The 11502-nt window shown below is 38.0% G+C and overlaps 1 protein-coding gene across 2 annotated transcripts in view; it reads left to right on the forward strand.

Annotated features, from left to right (window-relative positions):
* lhx3 (LIM homeobox 3) overlaps nt 1-7290 on the forward strand; it is a 10842-nt gene extending 3552 nt beyond the window's left edge. For both annotated transcript variants that reach the window (XM_035668185.1, XM_035668184.1), the window contains exons 2-6: nt 2356-2527; nt 2656-2858; nt 4569-4720; nt 5869-6040; nt 6857-7290. In XM_035668185.1, the coding sequence (XP_035524078.1) occupies nt 2356-2527; nt 2656-2858; nt 4569-4720; nt 5869-6040; nt 6857-7290 (1133 nt within the window). The remainder of the gene's footprint in view (nt 1-2355; nt 2528-2655; nt 2859-4568; nt 4721-5868; nt 6041-6856) is intronic.
* Nucleotides 7291-11502: the final 4212 nt, after the last annotated feature.

Consider the following 11502-nt stretch of genomic DNA (forward strand, 5'->3'; position numbering starts at 1 on the left):
TTTTTTTTTGCATTTTGTGCTGCTTTGAAGGGTAAATCAGAGGGAACTGGGCATTAGTTTTACGCATTTTTTTAATCTGAGATCAACCTTTGTCATAAAGATTCAGAAGGCTGAACAGAATACAGACTATATATTAAAAGTTTTGTCTCTATAAACTTTTTTTCAAATTGTTGTATGTTTATTATTCACTTTATGTTCCATGCTGAACAATTATGAGGGCTGATGCATCGAAGTTAGATATTGTGAATTTGCGTAAGAGATTTCAAATGAGATTTGCAAGCGTCTATATTTTCAGTATTCCGAGTGTGGACCCCACAAGGTGAGCAGATTGCTTGGACACCTTATTGGTTTGTACCGTGAGACTATAGGCCGCAGCTTTCTAGTTTTACAGAGCGCGTTGAATTAATGATGACCTGGATACACCTGTTCTTGACGTGGCTCCCCACCACACTTGTGCAGGGCTTCGTTGGTGATGCCAGAAGAAATGGTTCATTAATGTTTCATGAATTGTCCACAACAGAACAATAGGAATGCGATTCCTTGCACGGATGGAATATGAAGTGGTTGAGCCTCTTTTAATTAGTAATAAAGAGGCCTGATAACGTCTTACCTGGCATTTAGTTGTCCTTGTTTTTACTTTAGCTGCTTTGTCTTTATTTGTTTTTTTGTCCCTATAAAAGTGTATCAGAAAGCTGTTGTCTTAATATTTTCTTGTTTCTTTGAGGGAACAAATGGTTAGAGGGTTTTGTGATCTATCGTAGCTACTGTATCTGAAATAGACCTTGCGTAAAAGTGCTGCTTGTTAAAGAAAATTACACGTGACAAAATATTAACAAGCCGACCATTATTCAATTGATGAGCTATTCATTCCCAGGATCATGGTGTAGCTTAGACCTCATATAGGGATTTTACGTTTATTTAAGAATGCTGAAAGCTTTGTTTTGCAATATTTTGCATTGGATTTTTGCTCAGAATGGCCTCCATTGGTTTTCATTTGGGCAAAGCATTCTCGAGTTTTTTTCTTTGTTTTTTGTTGGGTTTTTTTCAGTATAATATAGAGATCAGTGTGTGAATGTCCATGTATATCATACATATTTAAAAAGTAGTTTAGTTGTCTATTTATTGCTATCAATATCCATATTTATTTCTAATAATTCACTAACAAGTAAATTCATCACTTAAATTTTGAAATGTGGGTTTTTTCATTATCTATTCCTCACATGAGATATATGCCTAAATACTCTATGGTGAAGTGAAGTGTTACTTTAATGCAGGCATTAAACGTAAAGCTCCCCTTGGGTTCTGAATTCGAGCATGAAACCCTCCTTTCCAAGCCGAGGGCAAGGACTCCTTCCGAAATATAAAATAAAATAATTAATGCTTTTAATATGTATCCATATATTCAGACGTGTGGTGAGTATATGTTTTTCCTCGATCACATGAAATAAGGACAAATTTAAGAGGCTTGAGAAAATCAGATACTTTTGTCACTTATGACAGTTAATCATGTGGAAAGTTACTGTTATAAACTATCAGACATACATACAAGACTCGTGCTTGGAGGCGGGAACATCCCCCTCTCATTTTAATATGGGTTTATATATAATGATGGAAAACACACGATCAAATCACTCATAGCAGGTACAGGCTTTCATACACCACTGCTTTATTAGTTTCTTTATATTTCATTTTATTTGTTTGTTTATTTGCTTGTGTGTTTATACTGTGCAATACAATTATCTTGTGGGCTTGTATGTGCTTTATTTTCTTTGATTTGGGTCTCTTTTCCATCAAAGATTTGTTGATTTGGCAATTAGTAAAATCTGTGTTACAGCCTTTGCATTGTTTTATTTTGGATATAATTGTGAGTTAAAAACCTTCATCATCGTCATCATTCGGATAAAGAATTATGATGATGATGATGATGATGATGATGATGATGATGTAATGACAAAGGACTTACAGACAGTTTTATTAAATATATATATAATTTGTTCTCCTATTGAAAACGGTGTATTATTCTTCACATTTTACTAACTGCTTTTTAAAATCATAAAAAGTAGAACAATGAAATAGTAAACTATTTAAAATACCGAAGAGAAAAGCAAAAACGAACATACAATAAAACATTGCACATATTGCTTCCGATCTTTATTTCAGCTCTAAAGTGTGATGCATCTTTCCTCAGAGTCTTGCATAATTTAAAGCTTGTCCATCAACAGATAATTACTTTAAAGTATAATTGTTTGCGCGTATTAAGCACAATAAGCGTGTACAGTTGTCACTCTGAGTGCCATTTAGCATATCTAATGTACACCGAATTGACTAAAGTGATTCCACCATGTCTCCTTGCAGAAATCCCAGTGTGTGCAGGCTGCAATCAACACATCGTGGACCGCTTTATCCTCAAAGTGCTTGATCGCCACTGGCACAGCAAGTGCCTGAAATGCAGCGACTGCCAGGCGCAACTGGCGGAGAAGTGCTTCAGCAGGGGCGACAGCGTCTACTGCAAGGAGGATTTCTTCAAGTGAGTAGCTTTCAAATATTTTGTTTTTCGTAAATGAAAAATATCTAGATTGCTTAAAACCATATAATAATGATGTTTTTAAAAAAAGTTATTATAAATTGATGGAAAAATATCTAATTTCCCAAAAGGAGATTCGGGACCAAATGTGCGGCCTGTCAGCAGGGGATACCGCCCACACAGGTGGTGAGAAGAGCGCAGGACTTCGTCTATCACCTGCACTGTTTCGCCTGCATCGTGTGCAAGAGGCAGCTGGCCACAGGTGACGAGTACTATCTAATGGAGGACAGCAGGCTGGTCTGTAAGGCCGACTACGAGACCGCCAAACAGAGAGGTGAGGCGCCATTAACGGCCAGTTCAAATAACTGTCTCAGCATTTCTGTTACTGGCTTCATATGTGCAGCACGGTGCGCTATTTTCCAAATGACTGCGTAATTCTCAGACCTTATTCTGTAAATGATATGATACATTGTCTGTGGTGTGACGCGACAATGAGGTCACCCATAAACTTTGACCCACCTGTGCTAATTGCATCGTTGCCCGCAACCCAATCGATCGCAAGCTGCGTAAAGTGGAGGCCTGGAGGCTCTCACACTTGCACTCTGCTGGCGCTTCAAGGAATCAGCTTTCAATAACTCTTGTTATTGTGCCGGAGATCGTGTGTGCCCTGTGTGCCTGAGCAGAGACGCAGAAAGAAGGATGGATGCACACGTTAAAATGATCTGTCTGTCATTATGTGCAGAGAGTTTTCATGTGTGACTTAAAAACAGTTGTCCTTACAAAAATTACAATTAAAAAAGGGCTGTGCTTCAAGAAAAATGAAAACCAAATAAGTCACCATAAAAAATGCACCAGAACAATAATAATAGTAATTAGTTGTGCTTCCAGGTTGCTAAATATTTTATCTGCCCAAAAAAGAACATGTGTTGCTATCTGTAATGATTTTTCATAGGGCTAATTGCTTATCAAAGTGTGCAGAATGTGGAGATTTGTTTAGGGAAATATTTTAGCAAATTGGTAACAAACAAGTAAGTTAAGCCAAATTTTGTAAAACATATTATTACCAAAAAGATCTATTTAATAGACCTACCTACCTACAGTGTAGTAATATTTGGTCATATTTGTTGCTCAATGACAGGAAATATGAGCTTTTCCAGCTAGACTAATACACAAGTTACCAGATTAAGCATGTGTATTGCTTTGAAATAGTTCATTTATAGTATTAAAATATACTTTAACACGTGTTGCCAGGAAATCATTTCAGAGTTTCCTCTAGCACTGTTTATACGGCCAAAACCATTTTCATTAGATACCCTGATAATATCAACTGAGGCCGCATTAACTTCACTGAAAATCCCAGCAGGCTGTGTTCCTGAGAGGGCAGACTGGGCATGGTCAAGTTTTATCTCCCCATCTGTTTGTTTGAATTTACTGCCCCACACCAAGTGTTGATTTATGCAGCGAGTAAACGCAAGTTTTCACTAAAAACACACACGTTTATTTTACTAATGAGAGGGTGCAATTACTTGGGCAGCATCCATTTGGATGATGGTTTTGTATTTTGCTGTGCTGGCCAACAGATGTGCAGACATGATGCAATTACGCACAGGATGCCAGATTTTGGTTTATAGGCAGCAGGGAATTTATCTATTTATCTTAAATTATAAAGTTGTATATCATATAAGCTGTTTTATGTCATCAGTTGCTATGAATATGTGTTTTAATTAGAAATATTCATTTTACTGAACAGAATACCTAAGGAATTTGTCCATGATCTCTCTTGTTGGTCGTAATATTTTTATTGCCATGAATAATTTTTGTATTATACTTTTAGAGACAGCAGTGAATTGAAATGCTTTGCATGGAAGTATAGCTGCCAGAGAGAAAATCACTATAAGACTGTGTATATTTCGAGTTCATTCTCTTATTTTTCTTATTACTTGTCAGTTTAATTATTGCAAAATTAGCCCTCAGGCCTGATACTTTAAAGACCACATCTGTCCAGCACTTGCTTAACATTATGTGTTGTCCATTCATTTTTCAGAAGCAGACTCAACTGCAAAAAGGCCACGAACAACCATCACTGCTAAACAGCTGGAAACGCTGAAGAATGCTTACAATAACTCTCCCAAACCTGCCCGCCACGTCCGGGAGCAGCTATCATCAGAGACGGGCCTGGATATGCGGGTTGTGCAGGTAAAGTATATTATTATCCATTAAGGGCTATTCCATTAGTGTCCTGACTGCATTATCTTGGGACAATTGTGGCCGAACTGGCACAAGCCTACTACTGTACGGATAAGTGTGTGTGTGTGTGTGTGCGTGTTGGGGTGGAATTTACGGCTAGATGGAGTAAAATGAAGTCCACATGAAAGTCAGCATGGTTTAAGTGCAAGCTCGTTAACAATGCTAAGAGGGCCCCTCGCATATTGTCTACTGCTGAGGAGCCTCACGCTGGTTGCTAGGTGGTGGTCATATATATTGTTTTATTTGCAAGGACAAAAGTAGAGACGGAAGCCACTAAAATGCTCCTCATTATTCAGTGAAAGAGAAGAGGTGAAGTGGGTTCACCGAGGGCGGAATATCATTAAGGAAAATGTAAAACTGCTTTTTGTGCTTCTGGCGGAAATGAATTCATTTTGTGTGTAAGATAAAAATTAATAAAAAATGAGGCATTTATTCATTTTGGATCAGATTTCGTAAACATTTGCAAGCTGTGAGGTTATAGGCAGTTTATGACTTTGTTGTGTATGTGTTTTCTAAGGAGTAGAGCTAAAATTTATAGATCAGATCAAAAGTGGATATAGAAAATTTGAATAATCTAAATCAGTGGTACGCTAACCTGTCTGCTCCTTGGGGTGAGGACAACTTGTAGCTGTCATGAAGTTAATTAAATGCGTGATAAATCTGGTGTAAGGGATGCTGGACCCCAGGATTACTGGTCAGTGTCACCGTTTAAGTCTCCACTTGGACTCAGCAAGGCGTAAAGCAGTGTCCAGACAGTCCTTGAACATTAATTCAATTTTAATGCTTTTAAGCTTAATATGTGCATCAAGAAAAGAGCAGAGAGTTTGGATTTAGAGGACTTTGACTTGTGTATGAGAGGCATGATGACTAAAAAACAATGTGGGCTATTTATGGTCCTCAAGCCGAAGAGGATTACGTAAATTATGCAAATAAATGTAAATTGAATTTAAAAGCATTACATTTAATCAAAGGCACATTTATCCGTAATTTACAAAATGAAACAAAATTTCAGACTCTGTACTTAACAATCAGATGTGTTTCTAAAAGTCACCCAAGCCTTGCAAAAAAATAAGACATCTTGTCTTTTTTCCTGTCAGGTTTGGTTTCAGAACAGGCGAGCCAAAGAGAAAAGGCTGAAGAAAGACGCTGGTCGGCAGAGGTGGGGGCAGTACTTCCGCAACATGAAGAGGTCACGAGGAAGCTCCAAATCCGACAAGGACAGCATCCAGGAGGAGGGCATGGACAGTGACGCCGAGGTGTCCTTTACAGGTAGACTCAAGCACACAAAACGGACAATGGCTCAGTTCTGTTCAAGACCTTATATCTGCTTACAATGAGAAATGCAGTGTGTTACAAACCTGTTACTAAATGTTTACCCAGTGCTTTTAAATACAGGCTTTTAGGTGTTTTACTTTCTAATGCAAAGACATATTTAGCATTGTTCCAGGTGATTAATTAATAATTAGCTGAATTGGTTGATCATATCTCATAGAAGTTTAAAATATTCTGTATTTGTAAATGTTATGCCATTTTTTAATTTGCATCAATTTATTATCTATACCTGTTTAACGTTTAAATCACTTTAAATTGTGATATAATTATTTGTTGAGCTTATTGTTGTGATGATATTCAGTTATGAAAGTGTCTAAAGGCCTGGTCACACCAGAAAGTGATACATCTAGTGAACTATTCTACCTAGAAAGCACACACTAGCTGGCTGGGAACATGCTGTCTCTATGCAGTCACAAAAGCTCAGCAAACTCCTTTTCTATTTTCCATGTACTGTGCAATTTACCCTGCCCTGGTATTGTGGTCATGGGTTTATACATCATTTTGTCCAATAAAAGAGTTACTGAAGAGGGGGAAAAGCTATCCGAAATGGCAGAGCAAGCATGTTAGCTCAGCCGATAATAGGACAATAAGTTCACACAGTTTATTTTAAGGGATTTGTACCATCGACTGGTACAGATATGGGCTGGTTCAAGAGAAATATACAATAAGTAAATGTTTTCCATTGTGGAAAATTACAGTTTTCGTAAATCCAGTAAGAATAACAAATATCACCGTCTTCTCCTTGTTGTACAGATGAACCACCCATGTCAGAACTTGGCCTCACTAACGGCATCTACAGCAGTCTGAGCGAGTCCTCTCCAGCCATGGGGGGCCGCCAAGGGAGCAACAACCACAGCTCCTTCCCCCTGGAGCACAGCGTCATCCCCTCTCAAGACCAGTTCCATGACATCCGCTCCAACAGCCCCTATGGCCTTCCTCAGTCGCCAGGGCCACTTCAGGCGTTACCCAGACACCAACCTCTCATCTCCAGCTTGGTCTACCCCGACTCTGGCCTTTCTATCATGACCCAGGGCAGCGGGCCCGGGATCAACCCCGCGGTGAGGGTCTCCATGGGTGCCGCCAATGGTCCAAGCTCAGACCTCTCCACCGGCAGCAGCGGAGGATACCCAGACTTTCCTGCCAGCCCTGCCTCCTGGTTAGATGAAGTGGACCACGGACAGTTTTGATTGGTCTACCAAGAAATTTGACTTTTGTTTTTTTTTGTGTCTTCTGTTGGATTTTAGGAACTGGAAAATAGTCACACAGGACAGTGATTGTGTAAAGGACTAGACTGCTGTCCTCGGATCTCACCAATATTTGATTAACAGGTCCACTCAGTTATGTGATCTCGATGGGAGGAAGGAGGAAAATGTCCTTCATTAGAAGCACTTGACCTAACATTGTCCCTCACTGGTAAAACTGTATGTAAAGCAAGAAAACAGTCAAAAAGGTTCAGTTTTCAGATACCAATAAGCCTTTTTCACAACAATGTGGAGACCACAGATACAGACTACAGAAAGTTTATACATTGACCATCTGGATTTTCACCAACTCCCCCTTTATTCTCATCAGCTCTGTGTTCAGGTGCAGAACTCAGTTCAACGTTCAGTCTTTAAACGTCTGGTTGTTGCCAAATGTCTCTCTCTCTCTCTCAAATATATATACATATATATATATATATATATACATAACGGTTTATCATTGTGGAGACTTTATTTTTATACAAACCCCTTCTTGGACATGAATAAGAACCCAAAAATGAGGACTTTGTACATTCTTAAACAGGGATATAGGCAAAAATGTAGATGTTGTCTTAAATGGTACCTAGGGGTCCAATTACTTCTATGCATTTGTGTGTTCTCAGATGTATCTCGTTCGTTTTGTTCTACCGAAAACAACCCCAAAGGAAGAACTTCTGTAGCACCCAGGGGTCTGATGTATATGTTTGTTTATGTGGAAAATGTTTTATGTCTTATTTATTCCTTCTGGTAATGATGATGATGATAATGATTCCTGATTAAATGACAGGACTTTAATAAATTTGTCACCAAAATCAAGATGGAGTTCTATCCTTTTTGGCTGGACTTTGTGCATCGTATGAGACAAAAAGAGTAATAACTGGACTTAAAAATAATACTAACTAACTAAAAAAAATATGATAATACGGTTTTGGATACGGTTAAGTTATTGAAGTAGCCAAGAAACATGAGCCAACAAAGTGGAGTCATCCTTTACATTTATCTTATATCTTACACACAGCATCTATATCTCACAAATCTATGTTACATCACAGTGCTGATAGTGAAACCAGAGCGAGCCCACAGTTCTGCCTGTGTCTGCAAATTGAGTATCTGGCTAACTACCAACACTGTATCAGGGGTTCAACAGCTCTTTAGTGGAGAAATTTGATGCAGACAGAGAGTCAACTCATCAATTCGGAGATTACTGGGTCTTGTTTGCCCAAATGCTCCTATGGGAAAGGAATCTCCAATCCATTAGCCGAGAAGGGATCAAGTGCCCCTTGTGAATTTCCTCATTTGTTTAGTTATTCAAAGTCAGGTTCAATTAAGTAGATTAAACAGTATATGTGTAGGTGGGTGCAGTGAGTGTGAGTGTGTGTGTGTGTGCAGTTGCATGTTTATGTATTTGCTTCTATAATGCCTGGTGATGTGTGTGTGCACATAACACCCTTGCGCAGGTGACTATCACGTGATATGGAAACTTTTCAGCTGTCTTTTACGTTGTTTGTCACATTTTAAACCTTCTGCTTTCTTTAACATTCATTTGTTTGTTTGTTGAGTTTTTCTAAGCCCACAGTTGACCCAAGACCAAAGAAGATTCGTGGGACTCACATTTCAATTACAACTGAATCATTCTAAATATGTAAATCAGAATATAACGTAGTTAAAATTTGCTCCGTTTAGTTCAGTTACACCAGAATGCTGCTTATACATCAGTGATACTGTTTGATATTATATCTGCTGATAGTTCTTCTATACTATAAGTAAGAATTATAGTATTTCTACACTGTGGCATTGCTACTTGAGTACTTTTTCCACTACTTAAAATAACAATTGTCACGGTGTCATAATCATGCAACACTTCATTCATGCAAAATTAGATAACTGTGAGCACAAATCATTTAAAGCAATTACTGTTGCATGCTTATTGTGTTTCTGTATGCATGAATGTCTGATTGTGCACCTTTGTGTGTGTGTGTGTGTGTGCAGATCTGTAAAGTATGACATGCAGGCAGGTAATATCCAGCTGTCCTCCAACCTTTTGTTTTGAGTGCAACCTCCAACTTCCTCCGCCATTAATGGCTGCCTGCTCTGCTCCTCAGGTTCCCAGAACAAGAAAAGGAACACCAGACAGGATATTCAGTTGAATCCTTCCAGCTGAGTGGCAGGTATCACTGTTGCCTCTCAAAAGCGACAGGTGTGTAACTTGACCCAAAGAGTGTTTGGCAAAGACAGAAAGGCGGTGAGAGTGAAGTGTGAAGGGCTGTGTTAATCTCCTAGATGCCGGCTTGGTCAGTTTACGAGGCTGTTTGTATTTGGGGTATAGACATGCTGATTTGTTGCAGGGCAAACAGGAAATACTTTGTTAAAAACCCTAATCTGTTGGTTTTGGTTCTGTTTAGCTGAATGAAGATGGCAGTTTATAGAACTACACCTATGATCAAGCTACATGCACAGAAATGTAAAAAATCTACACACAGGACAAATTATTTCTTATTGAATGATCAAACTTCCCTTTACCTTTAATAGCTCTGTCACACAGCAGGCGTGAGACTTTGATGACCATGGGATGAACTCCTTTAAACAAATAACTGGGATTATCCCACCCCACTCTTTCAGATTGAGTTGGAAATCCACTTTCTGAGTAAAGAATGAGATTAAGTTGGGTATGCAATTTGTCAGATGGCTTGGAAAAGACTGGCAGAAGGTGAGAAAAGGAATTGTCAGTGAGGTGAGGCGGTGATGTAGGTAGCTTCACAGTAATTAAGTAAATGGTGGGAAAAATACGGGAAAAAAAGACATAGAGGTTAAGGGCTTGTGTGCACATAAGTGAAAGCATGACAGTCAATTGAGACTTGTTCTTTGGCAGACAAAGGCTGGCTGTATTAACCCTCCTCCTTCCTGTTGACAGGTGCAAAGCTGCTGAAGATGCTGAGAGATACAACATACAACGGTGTCAGTTATCTTGCATCTAATACAATGACACGTACAAAGGTAATCAAAAGTTATTACATATGCAGGGAAAAACTGAGAAATTAATAAAAAAAGCTGTTAACAGGAATTGTGCTTGGTTATTGACATGATTCATGTTAGCATTAGGAGCCATTTGAAGGACAAATGCTTCCTGACTTCAAGTATGATATGGTTTCTATGAAGAGCAGCAGTTTTCGAGATACAACCAACATTAAAATCCATTGTACTCTGTATGCTGAGATAGACAGAGGCAGTCCATACAGATAAAAATATTCATATAAATTCATCTACCTGTGATCCTCTAAGGTGTTATGACATAACCTCAGTGTCAGTGAGAAAAAGGGTGATAAACGTATCTGTGAATGCAATTGTGAACATTTATTAATATCACAACAAAACCAAAAAATCCAAACCTAAGCTAAAACAATTTACACTGCAACATTTACAAATTCATGTTTACACTAAGAAGTTTTTCATTTAGGCTGGGGTGCTTTTACTTATGTTCTGTATATTTTTTATAAGACTCCTGGTTCACTGATGTTGGCAAGTATTTTGGGAAGTATTTTTTTTTTCAACTCCAAATATTAACGTCTTTTTGTTTGTTTTTGACTAAATTATTGTAGCTGTATCACTACTTCTTTGATGGTACATCATTTTTCCCATGGATCATTTACTCACCATTTATTTGACTCAATGTGTCCTCACTATTTGCTGAAATGTTAGTGTCTTTAATCTGCACAAAAAATAATAACATAGGGTAATGTAATAATTTGTACTTGAGTAGATATTGTACATTTCAGCTGAATGTGGCACCAAAATAATATTAGATATTCATTCATACTCATAATTTTGAGTCCCATAATACACCACTTTCAGGTCTGCACACCATTATTACTCCTCTTTTAGACAACATTAGCCATACTTGACGACATGATTCCTTACTGAGACAAGATTATGATTGGATTGGCAAAAAAATCTATGATGCAATTTCAGAGATAGAGCTCTTTATTTAAAACATTTAATCTCTAAATGCTTTTAGAATATGTGGATAATTCAATATTCATTTTATAACCATAAACTTAATTTAGCAAAAAGGACATTTGTTTAAATGTGCAGTATATAGGATGCATATAAGACACATACTGTGTATATTTTCAGTTGAAACTTATTTTATATCATTTTTAA

Source organism: Morone saxatilis, unplaced genomic scaffold (genome assembly GCF_004916995.1).
Source record: "Morone saxatilis isolate NCDOM2014 unplaced genomic scaffold, NCSU_SB_2.0 Contig21, whole genome shotgun sequence".
NCBI lineage: Eukaryota > Metazoa > Chordata > Actinopteri > Moronidae > Morone > Morone saxatilis.